At 41.5% G+C, this 18,514-nt stretch overlaps 1 protein-coding gene across 2 annotated transcripts in view; it reads left to right on the forward strand.

Moving 5' to 3' along the window:
• Positions 1-781: 781 nt before the first annotated feature.
• The window catches only part of KITLG (KIT ligand), an 81,169-nt gene continuing 63,436 nt past the window's right edge, over positions 782-18,514 (forward strand). For both annotated transcript variants that reach the window (XM_039520549.1, XM_039520553.1), the window contains exon 1: positions 782-987. In XM_039520549.1, the coding sequence (XP_039376483.1) occupies positions 973-987 (15 nt within the window). In that variant the 5' untranslated portion in view covers positions 782-972. The remainder of the gene's footprint in view (positions 988-18,514) is intronic.

Raw genomic sequence — 18,514 nt, forward strand, 5'->3', positions numbered from 1 at the left:
GCAATTTGCCCCAGCCCTGCAGGGGCCCCCACGAGAGTTCTTCGGGGGCCCCAGAGCTTCTTCTGCTCCCGGTCTTCGCTGGCAGGGGGGTCCCCCGCTGCCGAATTACTGCCAAAGTGGGACCCGCCGCCAAAGTGCAGCTGGGACTTCGGCGGTAATTCAGCAGCGGGGGGCCCTGCTGCGGGTCTTTGGGGCACTTCGGCAGAAGGTCCGGGGGTGGAAGGACCCCCCGCCACTGAATTACTGCTGAAGCGGGGGCCCCCCGCCGCCGAAGACCCCAGGCCCCCAGAATCCTCTGGGCGGCCCTGGTTAAAGGGCTCCCACTCTGAGCTGTCAGCACCCTGCGCTGACTTTGGCCTGCACCAAGTACAGCACAACAGTGTACCCCCACTGCTGGAACAATTTGTATAGTGGGGCTCCTGAGAGCCATTGAACCAGCCTGTACCCCCCATACCTGATGGAAAGCAGGTCAAGCCAGCACCCAGGCCTGGGAATTAAACCCAACCAGCGCAGCAAGCCCCCGGCTAACGCCTGCCCCCACGGGGAGGGTCGGGTTGGGCTTCCCGCCCCTGGTCGGAGCGGGCAAACCCGGCTTGGTAACGCGTTGAACTTCCCTCTCTGTTGGCGCGGCCTCTGCTCCCCATTCCTGGAGGCTGTGGGAGGAGAAAGGCGTGTCTCGCCTTGGCTCAGGCTCCCGCCGCTGCTTCTACTGCGCCGGCTGCTGGAGGCAGAGCGGCGCTATAAAAGAACTGGCGCGACGCCGGCTCCGGCCTCAGTCAGCGCCTCTGCTCACGCCGTGGAGACAGCGAGCAGCGCGGCTTGCGAGCCAAGGGGCCGGGGAGAGAGTGGGCGCTCGCTCCGGGCAACCCCAATGCGTGGACTATCTGCGGCTGCACTATGCTGGAGCCACAGTGCCGCTGAACGGAGATTGCACGCGGCCGGCTGGGCTGGATTGCAGCGCTGTCGTTCCTTATGAAGAAGATACAAGTGAGTACATAGACCCAGCGCGCTTCAGGAGGCAGGGAGCATCCGAGGTGCTGGGGGGATGGAGAGCTCAAGGAGGCGCGCAGCTCAATGGGAACTTTTCTTAAAAAAAAAAAAAAAAAAAAAAAAACTTGCGTGCTGGGGATGAATCTGGTCACTGGTCAGACCCATGCAAAGAAAAGCGTTCAAGATGCAGGCGCTAGAGGTAATTTGGGAGCCAGCTTGCACTACCTGGCTGTGTAACTGGTTTTAGGTGAGATCGGCTGCTGTCCGCTAAGATCTGCTTCAGGCTCTGGAGTATTAAAGGGCTTAGTTTATTAAAGTCTGGGTTATTAGAGAGACTCATAGCTGCTAACACGTGGATTTGGATGGAATAGAAATGTAAACCCCTTTTCCACCACCTAAGCCTCAGCAGGTTGGGTGCTTCAGTTTCAGCTGTCACTAACACGAGACAGTGCTAGCATGGGAAGCGGTTCTGGACGCCTTGCAAGGGCAGATCGGTTCCAATGATTAATAATAACATAGCTATTTTACGGAGGTGGGGGGCTTGAAGAATTCCTTCCTATCGGCATTCTCATGTACCAAGCAATTTGTGGAAAAGTTCCAAGAAAGTAAAAATCTAATCAGAGAAGATCTCAGAAGTCATCTGGGAACATGACCTCAATAAATAAGTTACATATGTTGTGTGCGATAGACACATTAGAAAGGTATGTGCTAAACACAGTGGACCCACAACATGAAATAACTGGAGGCGAAATATAGGTCATGGTCACTAGCTTCATTCAAGTAGCTTGTATTATATAGCATGTCAGATACATTTTAGATGGCTATTTGGCATTCTTCCCCTTGCCCTTTCCCACCCCAGTAATAAAGAATTGCTCTGTACATTTGGTGGATTATGTGCCATTATTTCTCCAAGTTCTATGTGAGATTACAATTACTGTACTGTTTACGTTTTAAAAAGGGGGTGAGGGAAGGCACAGTTGGTAAGAAGGCAGCAGGAAAATAATCTTATTTAAAAAATCACCAGAAACTGTTTAAGGCAAGAGTTTAGGACCTGATCCTGCAAGGTGCTGAGTACCCTCAGCTCCCACTGACATCAGAGAGAGCCAAGGGTACCTCAGAAGATCGTGCTGTTGTAGAGGGAGAAGGAATAGTGGAACTCATGCCATGCCCTACTCTCACTGCTCCCTTTGGTGAGCAGCTGCTACCCTTCTGGTGACTGCTGGTTTCCCTTTCTCCTTATCTGGAAGCTCCCCACTTTGCTCCTCTCCTCTTTCTCAGTTACTGCTGCACACACGGTCCCTTTCCCTGATAGTTCATTTAGAGCCTTGGTGTACATCTAGGACTAATGGGCTATGGTTTAAAAAAAAATCACGCTGAAAAAAATCAGGAAAAATTTCCTACCTGTGATCTACTAGGTGGCTAATAGTCTCCCAAGAGAAGTGGTGGAACAGGAAGACCCCATCACTTGGAATGTTTAAAATTGCCCCGGAGATGTCCCTACACAGTATATTTTCTACTGCCAAGAACTTTCCGGCAGTAGCTCTAGGTGTCAGCACTAATTAATCTTTTCCATCTTTAATGTATGTGACATCCAACCACATGTTTATACTAAAATGATCAAGATGTAAATTGCCATGTCTTAACATTCACTTGAGCTGAATGGGGGTGGCTGACACCTCCAAACTATTGTTTCAAATCTTGTGAGCAAACTCAGCAAAGCAGCAGTGAACTAGTGTTGCTTTGCTATAATCTTTTTTTATACTTCTGTTTAAAATGGGTTGGATACCAGAAGAGAGCCAGCATGTTGTTCTAACCCCTACCAGCTTACTTTTAAACTTGTTTATGGGGAAGAGAATGAAATTGTTCGGCAAGTAGTTAAGAATTATGGTAAAGTAATTTACAGTCCTAGTGAAAGGAAATGTTCAACTTTTTTTAAATATCAAAACATTTTTCCAAATTCACAAATACAGAGCAAAGCAGGCATAATGGAGCCCACCCATTCAGCTGGGAAAAGCAGGAGGTCCTGGCATTCCATAGCATATGGCTTAGCTCAGGGGTTTTCAAATTGTGGCTTAGCTTTGTGGAACTGCTTCTGTCACTGATGTGAAGCAACTTATCAGCCTTCAAGCAGTTGTGATCCCCTCCCCCCCGCCCCAACTTAACCCATCCCCCACAAACAAGCCCCCAAACAACACAATAATTTGCATCCTGCAGAGCTTTTGCGTGTTTTCTGAATTCAGTCTGTGAGCTAAGGTGATGGGTTAGCAAACAGACAGGAGGAGAAAACCAAACCAATCATCACCCTGAAGAGATCAAAGCAGAGGGAACTGTAAACTGAAAGATTTTTTCACTAAAACTATCCATTTCTACACGCAGAGAAAGAAAACTACAAAATGGGGTGTTTAACCAAATAGTGGAATTGCATTGAAGTGAGTTAGTGTTGTCTTGTTACTCCCTTTTTACATAAACATCCATTATGATTGCTGCAGAGAAAAGGACGGGGATTGGAAGGCTGGGAAGGAAGTTGTTCACTAGATCTGTGTTAAGAAAGGTCAAGCTGAGCAGGATCAAACTGCCTTGAAAAACTACTTACATAGAAAAAAAAAGAATCTTGGTTTCTTACATTTAAGATAATGTTACACAAGATAAGGTGTTTAACTATTTCAACTAACAGAGTAGCAGCCGTGTTAGTCTGTATCAGCAAAAAGAACAGGAGCACTTGTGGCACCTTAGAGACTAACAAATTTATTTGATCATAAGCTTTCGTGGGCTTATGCTCAAATAAATTTGTTAGTCTCTAAGGAGCCACAAGTACTCGTTCTTTTTATTTCAGCCAAGGGACTAGCTGAGGGATACATATCTACAAGTAAAGTGCTGATGGGCAGTGGAAAAAAATGTGCTGTTAAAAACTAAACTTGGTACAACAGAACATGATCAAGTTTATCATTTTATTTGCCGCAGTCATACAGTCTGTGACCTGACAAAATTAGGGATACTGCAAAGAATTGGTTCATCAGTAATTTAAATGCTGAAACTGTTTCTTCAAAAACTATGCATTTTGGGAAAAAAATAAAATCTCTATTTTAAACACACCAACAGCTCCTCACTATGTCAAAAAATGATGGTAATTCGCTTTTTAAAATATGATTTAACATTTAGGGTCCAATCCTGCCCATTTTTACTATGTGACTAGTCCCATTGAAGTAATCTAATTGAAGGATTACTCTCATGAGAGGATTTGCAGGATTATGCTCTTAGTAATTAAACATTAATACTGGAAGTGAGTCTATATTCTTTTACATTATTTTATATAATATTTTATAATATTACATAATATGAAAACAAACTATCACTTATAGCTAAACAACCTTTTAAATATGAGAAAATATGGTGAGTAATGATGCTATAATACAGTTTACCAGAATATTTAGTAAATCTCTGACTTTCTCATTCTTTGTTTAATTAAAGAACAATCTAAATTGGTTCAAATTCATTAAGAAACAGTACAGAAAGGGGTCATCACACGAGCTAACTAGAAAAACTGGAGCTAGTGATAGTGGCACCCACTATTGAAATGGCTAAATGTTTCAGAATTTTGACCTGCAGCATTAGGCTAGACACAACCTCCTGGAGACCTTAATAGTGGAAAAGAGCTTAAGGCAAAATGACCCTTTTCACTGTTGAATGGGTGCATTGATTGCCAGTGGTTACGTGACCTTCTGGGCTTCGTTCAAGGGACAGTCCTAGCTTTACTACATTCTTCGGCACTGGAGAGGAAGCCTGTGTATTAGTATGAAGTACAATCAAACTATATAAAAAGGAAGGTGGCAGAAAGCGGAGAAGCAAATTATATATTTCTGTCCTGCATAATAGCATGCTAAAACAAAAAACAAAAAAGAAGATATGGGTCAGTGCAAAACAATGCATTGTGAGAGCATTCAGAGGCATTCCCAACAAACGAAGGTTGAACTTCTAATCAGTCTCTCCTGCCCTGCACAGTTATTCAAATGGGTTGCAGTGTGTAGCTCTCTTTCTCCTCTTGAAGTCCACAGAAGTAAAGTATGGATCTCCACAAGTGCTGCTTGGGAGTCAGAACAGAATGTCTAGGAGCTAGGAGGATGCCATACCATAACCAGTCCTCAGAGAACTGAGCTGAGAGTCCAGATAGGGTTCCCTCTCCACCCAGTTTTGATTCTGTCTCTAGAAGACCAGTTTATTTAATTTGTTATGGACAGTGCACTATGAACACTCTGAGGGAAGGCTTATGAAGAAACACCAGAAGGATGGTCTAAAAGACTGCTGACTTTTTTGGGGGTGCGTTTGGATATTTAATATGATGATTTGCCCTGCTTGCTTGCATTTCATGTCCATGGGTTTGTGTGCCTGTAATTTGTGATCCAGTGTAGGCGGAAATTTCTTGTATAATATGAAATATAATCTATTTCTGACATGTAAGCCTGACTTTATCACTGAAATTCACGTTATCTTGTTCAACCAGTTAAAACTGAGATGCTAGCTAAAGTTACTGCTGTCCTATCAGTTTGATGTTATGTGGCTTAATGGTACACTGGCTCATGTAATCACCATATGGTGCGAAAGTTCAGTGTTGGCAAAATGTTCACTTTGGCTTGGGGAGAGCAATGCTAAGTATGTAGCATGTAAACATAGCACCCATTTATTTAAAGCAAAGCATGAAATATATCCCTCTATGCAATTGCATTTGAGTGGTGTGGGAACTGACAGATGAAAATGGAAGAGTTTATTCTATATTTGGTCTTTGGTATGCCAGATTAGTTAACCTTCTAAATACACTGCAAACTGATCTGTTTTCCTGGGATTTGAGATGAAGGAGATGGAAGAATATAACGTGAGTGGAGAGAGGAAGGTTCACTTTTTTTGACTTTTATTTGCTGGTAATTATCTGAGCTGGGGCAGTGTATTTAATTGTATTTATGAATTTTTATTCTGTGAGTTTTTAATATATGAACACACATTTAATGTAGTAAATAAATTCTTGTATACAGCATATATTGATTGTGGTGGGAGGTTTTAATTATTATTACCAGACGTAAGTGTAAATATTATCAGATGTTTATCTGTTTAAGAATGAAAATGGAAAACGTAATACACTTAGGATCTGCCAGGAAAAAATAAAATTCTGGGTCAAGTGTTTTTGATTAAAACAATGTCCATGCAAAATTGTTGAGGTTAATGAAGGCTGATAAATTATTTCCGCTGAGATAAGTGTCTACTCAATTTACTAACTTAGATTAGCAAACACTTTGGGTCATGATAACATAGACGATAAACTATATTAGGTGAATGGTGGTCGTGGATGGGGAAACCATCCTAAAACCATCTTAGAGAACTGTACTCTAGATCTCTTTGGGTCCTTGCACACCCCAAACCTTCATTGACTTTAATGACAGTTTCTGGACATGCAAGAACAATAAGATTTGGCCCCTTCACTCTGACCTCATCTGCTTTTCAGAAACTACTGTATGGCACAGAGCAAGTTATACTGCTTAAGTCTCCTGACATAATTAAAGCAAAGTTCATTCTTGGAAATGAATACAGGACTGAACTACTGTGCCAAATCATTCCACATGCTGAAGTCAAGACTCTGTAGCATAGATCAGGAAGACGGATTTTGTTCTATTTACAGTGCAAGATTGACCATATTTTAACCCTGTTAATGAGCAATCATCACTGTAGTATCTGAGCACCTTATAATCTTTTACTGTATGGATCCTCACCAGGTCCTGTGAGAGATTCAAATACTATTATTATATTACACGTGGGAAACTGAGTCACAGAAAGACTAAGGCCCAGAATTTTAACGGCATTGAAAGGCCTAAGTGACTTAGAGTGTAATCCCATTTTCAGTAGTGACTTAAGCACTTACGCTCTTAAGTCTCATTGAAAGTCAATTACTTACCTCTAAAATGGGAGCCTAAGTGAATTACAAAGGGTATGCAGTGGAGCAGGGAATTAAACCCTGATCTCCTGAATTACAGGCTAGTGCCCCAAACACTGAACCATCTTTCCTCCCTATTGAGGAAACTTCTGTAGTTTCTTCAGTATGAAAAAGACCTCTTACTTATTACGTTAAGGTTGCATGCACAGGAATGGTTAAAATATTGTATTTTTTAACTTGATTCAAATTAAGGGCCTGATTTCGCCATCCTTACTCACATCTAGTAGTCCCATTGATTTTTAGTAAGATATTACACATCGTGCGTAAGGGTAGCAGAATCTGTCTCTAATTTAGATATGTTAAACCTATTACTTTTTTTTTAATTTGAGAGTTTTCTATTACAATTTAATAGAAGAGTAATTTAAAACTGTTGCCTAAAGAACATACTCTGTTTCTTCCAAATATAATTGTAATTGTTTTTAAATAATGTGACCTAACATAGTAACTTCCCCAGATATATATTTGATTGAAATATATATAACTGGTGTTAATGATGGGTAGCTCAAAAGGTTTGGAAAATTGTTATAGATACTTATCTAATTATCTGATTAGTTTGTGAATTTTCCAGCTCCCTTTACTTTACAATCTCACCTCTTGTCTCCAGCATTCCTTACTTGCCTCCTTACTTGTTATATTGCTCTCCTATTAGGAGAATGGACCTAGATCAATATCCAGTGTCCTCTCCAGAAATTATTCTTCCAATTGTGGGCTTATAGATCTCACTGTTTGTGAAAGTTTGAAGATCTCTGCAACTTATATCCTTATAAAAATTATGGCTGACAATTGATTAAAAAATGAATTGTGATTAATTGCACATGTGAGAACAGGTGTTCGCATGGCACTATTGTAACCGGTGTCGCAAGATACTCACATGCAAGATTCACTAAAGATTCATATGTCCCTTCATGCTTCAACCACCATTCCAGAGGACATGTTTCCATGCCAATGGCAGGTTCTGCTCAATAATGATCCAAAGCAGTGCGGACCAATGAATGTTCATTTTCATCATCTGAGTCAGATGCCACCAGCAGAAGGTTGATTTTCTTTTTTGGTGGTTCGGGTTCTGTAGTTTCCACATCAGAGTGTTTCTCTTTTAAGACTTCTCATAGACTTTAAGGTGAAAAGGGACCATTATGATCATCTAGTCTGACCTCCTGCACAATGCAGGCCACAGAATCTCACCCATGCACTTCAATAACAAACCCCTAACCTATGTCTGAGTTATTGAAGTCCTCAAATTGTTGTTTGAAGACCTCAAGCTGCAGAGAATCCTCCAGCAAGTGACCCGTGCCCCATGCTGCAGAGGAAGGCAAAAAACCTCCAGGGCCTCTGCCAATCTGCCCTGGAGGAAAATTCCTTCCCAACCCCAAATATGGCGATCAGTTAAACCCTGAGCATGTGGGCAAGACTCACCAGCCAGCACCCAGGAAAGAATTCTCTGTAGTACCTCAGATCCCATCCCATCTAACATCCTATCACAGACCACTGGGCATACTTACCTGCTGATAATCAAAGATCAATTTTTCAAATTAATTGCCAAAATTAGGCTATCCCATCATACCATCCCCTCCATAAACTTATCAAGCTTAGTCTTAAAGCCAGATATGTCTTTTGCCCCCACTACTCCCCTTGGAAGGCTGTTCCAGAACTTCACTCCTCTAATGGTTAGAAACCTTCATCTAATTTCAAGTCTAAACTTCCTAGTGTCCAGTTTATATCCATTTGTTCTTGTGTCCACATTGGTACTAAGCTTAAATAATTCCTCTCCCTCCCTAATATTTATCCCTCTGATATATTTATAAAGAGCAAGCATATCCCTCCTCAACCTTCTTTTGGTTAGGCTAAACAAGCCAAGCTCTTTGAATCTCCTTTCATAAGACAGGTTTTCCATTCCTCAGATCATCCTAGTAGCCCGTCTCTGAACCTGTTCCAGTTTGAATTCATCCTTCTTAAACATGGGAGACCAGAACTGCACACAATATTCCAGATGAGGTCTCACCAGTGCCTTATAACAGTACTGAAAGCATGCTCCACACCTCATCCCTCTGAGATTTTGGAAGGCACTTCAAATTCTTAAATCTTGAGTTGAGTGCTATAGCTATCTTTAGAAATCTCACATTGGTACCTTCTTTGTGTTTTGTCAAATCTGCAGTGAAAGTGTTCTTAAAATGAACATGTGCTGAGTCATCATCTGAGACTACTATAACATTAAATATACGGCAGAATGCGGGTAAAATAGAGCTGGAGACATAGAATTCTCCCCCAAGGAGTTCAGTCACAAATTTAATTAACACTTTTTTTAACGAGCATCATCAGCATGGAAGCATGTCCTCTAGAATAGTGTCCAAAGCATGAAGGGACATATGAATGTTTAGCATATTTGGCACATATATACCTTGCAATGCCAGCTACAAAAGTTCCATGTGAACGTCTATTCTCACTTTCTGGTGTCATTGTAAATAAGAAGTGAGCAGAATTATCTCCCGTAAATGTAAACAAACTTGTTTGTCTTAGCAATTGGCTGAACGAGAAGCAGGACTGAGTGGAATTGTAGACTCTAAAGTTTTGCATTGTTTTGTTTTTGAGTGCAGTTATGCAACAAAAAAAATCTACCTTTGAAAGTAGCACTTTCAGGATAAAGAGATTGCACTATGGTACTTGTATGAGGTGAACTGAAAGCTTATGCTCCAATACGTTTGTTAGTCTATAAGATGCCACAGGACTCTTTGTCACTTTTTGACAAATACTGTTTCTTTTCAGAGTGGTAGCCGTGTTAGTCTGTATCCGCAAAAACAATTAGGAGTTCTTGTGGGACCTTAGAGACTAACAGATTTATTTGGGCATAAGCTTTCGTAGGCTAAAACCCACTTCATCGGAGGCATGGAGTGGAAAATACAGTGGCAGGTATAAATACACAGCACATGAAAAGATGAGAGTTGCCTTACCAAGTGGGGGATCAGTACTAACGAGCCAATCCAATTAAGGTGACGAGGGCTATTCTCAATAGTTGACAAGAAGGAGTGAATACCAAGGGAGGAAAAATCACTTTTGTAGTCCTAATGAGGCTGATGTAATCAAGGTGGCTCATTTCAAACAGTTGACAAGAAGGTGTGAGTATCAGCAGAGAGAAATTAGTTTTTGTAGTGACCCATCCACTCTCAGTCTTTATTCAGGCCTAATTTGATGGTGTCCTGACCCCCCACTTGGTTTTAGCCCACGAAAGCTTATGTCCAAATAAATTTGTTAGTCTCCTAGGTGCCACAAGGACTCCTTGTTTTTACTGTTTCTTTTGTTTATCATTTTTACAGTGCAAATGTTTGTAATATAAAGTGAGCACTGTACACTTTATATTCTGTGTTGTGACTGAAATCAATATATTTGAAAATGTAGAAAAACATCCAAATATTTAATAAATTTCAATTGGTATTCTATTGTTTAACAGTGCAATTAAAACTACAATTAATTACGATTATTTTTTTTAGTTAATCATATGAGTTAACGGCAATTAATTGACAGCCCTAATCAAAATTTCAAAGGGATTTAGATCACTGCCTTCACGTGAACCATTTCTTGAGGTATGAAGAAAGGACCTTGAATTTTACTCTTGAATTTTACAATCTTGTAGCTCATGGAAGAGCCTTTTAAAGTATATGAGATAAGCAGGTCTAACAGAGATTTTCCTGCAATGGGTTATCCCTAAAGAGACTCTCACATGGAGAAACACAAGAAAGCAGGATGTTGTGCCATTATTTATTGCCTGTCTTTGCATTACTGTTCAGTAGCAATATCTTTCACTTCTGAAGATGTGATTGTCAAAGAACTGATACTGATTTTATTTTTGGCATATATTTCAGGTAATCTTTCTTGCTTCTTCCAGAGACAAATTACTACTTGGCATACCACAGCTGCTCATAGACTTTAAGGTCGGAAGGGACCATTGTGATCATCTAGTTCAGGGGTTGGCAACCTTCGGCATGCAGCCCATCAGGGTAATCCGCTGGCGGGCTGGGAGACATTTTGTTTACATTGACCGTCTGCAGGTATGGCCCACTGCAGCTCCCAGCAGCCATGGTTTGTCATTCCCGGCCAATGGGAGATGCGGGAAGCCACGGGGACATGTTGGCCGCCACTTCCCACAGCTCCCATTGGCCACAGAACTTCACCCATTCCTGAGATAGATCCCTAACCTCTGGTTGAGTTACTCAAGTCCTAAAACCACGGTTTAAAGACTCCAAGTTACAGAGAATCCACCGTTTACTCTAGTTCAGGGGTCGGCAACCTTTCAGAGTTGTTGTGCCGAGTCTTCATTTATTCACTCTAATTTAAGGTTTCGCATGCCAGTAATACATTTTAATGTTTATAGAAGACTTTCTATAAGTCTATACATACAATAGTTTAGTTATATATTAAAGTAAATAAGGTTTTTAAAATGTTTAAGAAGCTTCATTTAAAATTAAATTAAAATGCAGAGCCCCGCTCGGACCAGTGGCCAGGACCTGGGCAGTGTGAGTGAATTGAAAAATCAGCTCGCATGCCACCCCTGCTCTAGTTTAAATCTGCAAGTGACCTGTGCCTCATGCTGCAGAGGAAGGTGAAAACCCCCCAGGTGCTCATTCTAATTTCCCAGGTGTGCTAGTGGTTGCCATTATAAAGTCAACATTTGCTAACAGTAACCACATTGTGGTATCTGAGATACCACAGTTTTTCATACACCAAGAATAAGAAATAACTTTAACTGTGTATTAACTGTTGCCAAAGGTTGATTTTTTTCCCTGCAGTGGTGACCACTGCACATTTACTCCCGTAGCATTTCTATTCTGTTGATAATACCAGATAATGTGCAATGGTGCTTTAAACTCATGTAAAATGGAATTGTTCAGTTGTATAACAACTGATCATATGTGTAGGCTCGAGTGAAGGGAAAGTGTTTAAATTTCAAAGATCTGTCTTTTATTCTTTCCTTATTTTTTTCTTTCTAAGATATGAATCCTTGTAAGTACCTGTCTTGGAATGCTAAATCTTGCTTGCTTTACTGCATAGTCAATTCTGTGAAAGTGCTGTCGGACTTCTTTATAGTGCAGGGACATGTAATATGGAAGGAGTGAATGTAGTGCTTAATTTATAAAGCCTAAAGGTTTTGGGGCTCACCCCTGGCACAAATTAAGCACTGAGTGAATAAGTCTAAGGAAAACTAAAGCAAACATTTTTTCCTGCTGTTATACTGAAACTATTTTATCATGTGGGCTTGGCCCAATGGGAATACATTTGATATAGCACAGTTGATATATCAACAGTAAAGTGACATTGATGTTGTACTGTGGAGGGACAGTGCTATTTGAAGCTCTGTTCAGATAAGTATTTTCCTCACTCTCAGGGCTTGTCTTCACTACAGTATTTGCTCCAGGTACAACTTGATTGTTGCCTCTAACCTAACTGCCATCCACACACAAAAATCTCTAGCTCGTGTGAACTGATGCTTTAAATGTAAGTTAGCCCGTACAGGATATAAATTGAAGCTGGAATGCGGTTGAAGCTCCAGCTTGTAATGCCGTGGGAATGCAGCTACTGATTACAAACTTGAGTTAGCACAATGTATCAATTGCTTATCTAGTCACTCTTTGTTGCTGGAGTGATGTGGCTACTTCTCACTGAAGCTAAGCTAGCTTGAGTAGAGTGTAGTGACTCAAGCTAACAGTTGAGTGGAGACAAGCCTTCAGATGCAATCTGTTCAGCTACTGTGCTCCCTCTCTGTCCTTCATTCTGCTCTTCTTTCCTTCAATTGATTAATTTCAGGGCCCACATCATCTCTAAGTGTGAATTTTACTCCATGTTGCACCCTGAAATAAGTAAGGCAGAAGGCAATTTTTTATTCTTAACACAGTAGAAACTTGGCAGAGTAGAAATTATTTACCTTATTTTGAGTCCTATATGATATAATCTTAAACCACTGTTTTAATTGGTTCTGAGCATTTATCTTTGAGTGTCACTATTCTCACTGTGAAACCAAGAATATGGTCTCAGATTAAGCCAGTTAAACTTTTTTGAGAAAGAGAATTCCAGTTTGAATGATCGTCAGGTATTTTAAAAAGAGGGGTTTAGGATGATACCTGACTGTAAATATTAGATCACAAAATTGTTTGCATTGAGAAACAACATGGAAATAAAGTTTTTTATTAAGTTACAGGTAACAATATTTCTTCCTTACTAACAAAGCAATACATGTTCTCTGCTTATGCGAGCAATTTGACACCCAGCAATTTCTCTGGATGAGTGCTTAGATTTACTAACATGTGATCTTTAATTATATAGTTCCTTTGTTTCTTTTTAATAGTTTAATGTATTTTCTTTATATTTTTTAGCTTTTCAATTATATGTGTAATATAACAGTCAAGACATCAGTTGAAATGGTAGTTGTCTTGACAGATTACTACTATTTCAACACATTACAAACTCTTCACAAACTGTATCCGTGTGTGTGTATGTTTGTGACTTGTGCAGAGGTCATGTTTATGTATAAAATGGGACTAAGATGTCATGATAACTAACACTGACTTTTATGGCCTAACTTTAATGGACTACGATAACATTGATGAGTCAGGTTTGGTCTATTTAAATGTGTTGCATATCTTCAGAGTAATTTAACAGGTCAAGAGAGGTGCTTGGAACTCACAGGAGCTAAAATTGAAACATGTGAATGGTTTATTGTTTCTATGCCTCTAAATTCCATCCCCCAGTCACTAATTGTAAAGTAAAGTCAGGATGGTTTGTGTCATGCATTCAGCTGTGCCATTATTTAATGCAAGTTTATTCACCAAACCTTTTTAAACAGTTACAGATCTGGATGTCAGCTCCCATTTGAACTGAAGTGCAAGTGAACAGATTTTTTTAATTCAACTTTGAGTCATATGTGGGATTATGAACAATAGGCAACCAATTTAATTTAGAAACTTGTATAATACTACTTGGCACTCTCCTCTGGATATCTAAGCTTCCAATAGGTAATACTGGACAGAATTCCTAGGTTTGGACTATTTTAGAGAGACAAATAGTATCCCTAACATTCAGAATTGCTACCTATTTCAAATTATTAAATTTGAGGTTTTTTATATATATATATATATATATATATATAATGTGCATTAAATAATAAATTATTTATTACACACATGATTCTGTAATGTGCAGTGTTCTACAAAACATAGGAATATATATATATCAGTCCTTTCTCCAGAACAAAAACTGCCAGCACAAATTAGACCCAAATCTAATTGAGTCATAAAAATAGTGTTTTCTTGTACATGCATGCTTGGCTCTTTTATGTTCAAGGATATGTGGGTCAAAGACTATCTATACTTTTAAACAGAGCATATTTATATTTGATTTGGTCCTATCCTAATCACAGTAAAATAACATGCCCCAGGTTTGACTTCTAGCCATTAAAGCACAGAGGTTTTTAACCTGGCTGTACCATAATTAGTCCCAAACATTGTTGACTGACTGTTTACAAATTGGTATAATGCTGGACACTGAAGCTCTAATTTTGATTCAATTAGTCTATGAAACTCTTGCAGTTGTCTTAAATGAGAGCAGGATTGTGCCCTCCAATCATAGCCAATCTTGTACTTAGCAACTGCTAGCAATTCTCTTCTTTTCCCAGCGTATCTTGTCTATTACTAGTTCCTTTTGCTTTTTTCTTCTATAATATCACTAAAATTCCTTCATTCTCCTCTATCCCCATGGAGTAAGCCTTTGTCACAGATTGATCATCTCTCATTCAGTTGCTGGAACATTCTTCTTCCTGGCATCTCCCTATCCATTTATACAAAAAAGCCATTACACAAGTTATTTTCCTCTCCTGCTGTTCCTACAGTATCACCCCCAGCTTTCTTGACTCCTTTCTCTGGCTTCTACCACATCCAGTACAAGTTTCTCATCTTCACTTGCATCTCTGCACTTCTTCTGGCAAGTACTCTTTATTATTCTCTTCACTTCCTCTCACTCTTAGCTTTTTGCCTTTATTTGTGCTGTCTACTATACTTGCAGTAGTCTGACAATGACTTTCTCTCCTTCAAATTCCTCTTTTCAAATCCACTTCCATGAATTGCTCCTATGCTGATTTCCTCATCAATGAATTCTCAATATGTATATCAACAGAATTGTTGTCTTCCCTGTGTAAAATTAAGCTCTTTAGGACAGGAATGATTCCTATGTTTTGTAGAACACTGCACATTACAGAATCATGTGCGTAATAAATAATTTATTATTTAATGCACTTATATTGTGCTCATTACCATAGTATCTGGATGCTATTTCAGTAGTTGACTTATTTCTTATCTTTATTTTTTACATAATACGGCATACTACATTCCAAAGAATCAATCACTTGCTAAGGATACACAAACGTCTTCTAAGAGTCTTGTATCATCCTGCTTTATGTTACACAGTGAAGCTCAGAGATTCTACAAATAATGGATTCAATTTTTTTCACACTATTGTTGACTCTACTAGAGTTAATTTCTTATTTTCTAAGGCTAACTTTTCCTTACCATATTCTTTAAAATCTCTTCTCACAAACTAGCTCTAGTGATATCTTGGAAACTTACCAGTAGTAACCAGACTGCAGCCTATACTTCTGAACATTTCTGACTATGCATAGGACACATAGGTGAACAAAAGACAGACACTGGAATGGATTTTAAGTGACAGGCTGCAACTTTATTATCATTAGGTAGGGGCAATATACCCACCCCATCTCACATACCAGGCTGTAGTGAGGCGACCTGGCCCCCAGGCACCCCGGAGGGCAAAGAGCCCAGCCGGAGGCCAGACTGGGCGGAGCTACGGGGCTCTGGGCCCGCCCCACAAAGGGTCAAGCACCAACCCGGAAGTACAAAGGCGGGTCCTCCGGGCTCAGTAAGGGGCCAGCTGTCAGCAAGGCCGGACGTCCACGACCGAGCTCCCGCTGGGGAGGTCGCAGAAGGCAGCGGCCGACCCAGCCTCCCCCTCGCTCGCTACCCAGAGGAGGACTGGCCGAGCCTGCCCCGCTCCCGCTACCCGGAGGAGGAGTCAAGCCCGACAGTGGCCGCCGACCCTGAGGACCCGCTGAGCCCACCCGTGTACAGATACCCTGAGGAGCTGATGGTGGTTGACCCTCCTGCCGAAGCCACGATGACTCAGGTACCCGAGGAGGGGAGAAGTGGAAGTAGCCCGGGGGCAGCCGACCCCACTCTGGCTGCAACGCTGCCAGAACCAATGTCAGTGTGTTGCGGCCAGGATCCCCACTGACAGCAGTGAGTCTTTGCCGCTGCTAGGGCCCCAGGCTGGGACGCAGTGGAGTGGGAGGGCCTGCGTCCCCCCTGCCACCCACTCCTTGGGTGGCAGACTCCCCCCTCCCCTTGGCCTGAGGAGGCCTATCGACTATAACCCTGAACTGCTGCTCAGCCCTGCCCGAGGGTCTGAGCCCTGTACCTGTGTTTACTGCCCCGCCCTGAGCCAGGGCTTGGGCTTTATAGACTATAACACTGAACTGCTGCTCAGCCCTGCCCGAGGGTCTGAGCCGTGTACCTGTGTTTACTGCCCCGCCCTGAGCCAGGGTTTGGGCTTTATAGACTATAACCCTGAACTGCTGCTCAGCCCTGCCCGAGGGTCTGAGCCCTGTACCTGTGTTTGCTGCCCCGCCCTGAGCCAGGGCTTGGGCTTTGTAGATTCCCCGACTGTACTACTCATGTGTAGTGAGGCGACCTAGTCCCCAGGCGCCCGGAGGGCGAAGAGTGACCCCTCGCCCGACAGGGGACCCTTTACACAGGCATTTAACTGAGTCCAGTTTGGGATTAGAGGGCTTCGAATTTATAACTGATAACTCAGAGTAAAACCCTCAGCCTACCCCCAGGATTCAGCTCAATTCAAAGTCCTCTCCTCTTCCCCCCGACTCCCCTTCAAAGTAGATAGAGAGAACCAAAGGGGGAGCTCAATCTGCTAAGACTTCAGGCCTTTCCTGTAGGCTTCCAGGCCATCAGCAAAAATTCTCAGTCTTATTTACCTCTGGGAGCTGGCCTGTTTAGCCTTTATCCACACGGGACACTGTCTGCAAGTAGTGACAAACTATATATTCCTATGTTATCTCTTAATAGACTTCTAAATTATATTCTTCCTTACCCCAGCTGCACCTCCACAATGCAGTGAGGAAGGTGAAAACCCACCAGATCTCCAGTAATTTGGTCCAACAGAAAAAAATCCTCTCTGATCCCAAAAAACATGCTTTTCTATAGATCAGATCCAAAGCAGCTTGCAAATGTAACTCCCTGCATTACAGGGAGGTAAGGCAGGACAGCTGAAGAGGCAAGAGGCTTGAGTTGCTTCCCCACCTCAATCAGCTATCTCCTCTGGTGGGCCAGTCAGATGCGTAGAAGCTGAGGAGGGGGAGGGAGCATGGCCAGGCTCTGGCATGTGCTCTTTTCCCTTCCCTCTGAGAGCAACTTAGCCCCTTTTTTGGTCCAACCAGCAACATGCCCCTGATCCAAAGAGGCTGGGAGGAGGCATTTTCTGGGCATGGGCTTTTCCCTCCACTTCCCTTCTGGAGACAGTGCTTTCTTCCTGCAGTCCAAATAAATGTCCTCCCCACTAAGACAGGGTTGGGGGGGGGGGATTTGACAAATGGTCTTGAGACATATGTAAACTTAATCCAGTTCATAGCTTACTGATTTATTTCTATTACTTAAGGGATCCAAACAGTCCTAACTTGGAATGCCACCATCCAAGAACAATATCCTACCTAAAGCTGAATGCTCTATATGCTTAAATTACTAAACTGTTCTAAGTAGATATCACACTGTGAAGCTTCACATCAGCACTGAACAGGGTGACTCACTGTAACCTCTTCTTAACACAAAGGTTTCCAATGCAGCAAGCACTCCTTAATTCAGAATAGTTGGGAAAAATCATAAGTTTAGAACCAGGAAGATTATTTTTTCTTACGGCATTTACCATCTTGCAGTTGAGTAAACACAACTAGAAATTATTTCCTAATGAAAACATCTTAGTAACAGCTTTTGAAATCTTACAGCATGTACATTGAAAAGTGCATTACATTCATATATTCAATGCATCTCAGTAGGTTTGCACCAGCCTTTTATACTACAGCATAGGCTCTCTGTAAGGCTATTCATGGGAGCCAAGGAAACTGCATGTTTTTGCAAGACACTTGTTCTAAAAAGGCAATTATAGTTGAACAGTGGGAACCAGAGCTCAATAGTCCCTTGGTAGGCCACCTTACAACATGGAAAGGTACTGTTGAAACAAGATTTCTAGCCTGGGTTTTATACCAGTGGGTCTGTAAGAACAATAAGTCAGAGGACTGGCTTCAGTACATCTGGTAGCTGTTCTTTCTAGGTGTGATATGAATACATCTGATTAGATGGAAACCTTATAAGAAGTTAGATCAGTAAACTAGTATCTCTATTACCTGCTGTGTATGCAGAAATAGTAGAAAACATTGGGTAAAATTAAAGAAAAAAATGCCAAATTTTTGCAGGTTTTTTTATTCTTGAT

Source organism: Mauremys reevesii, linkage group 1 (genome assembly GCF_016161935.1).
Source record: "Mauremys reevesii isolate NIE-2019 linkage group 1, ASM1616193v1, whole genome shotgun sequence".
Lineage (NCBI taxonomy): Eukaryota > Metazoa > Chordata > Testudines > Geoemydidae > Mauremys > Mauremys reevesii.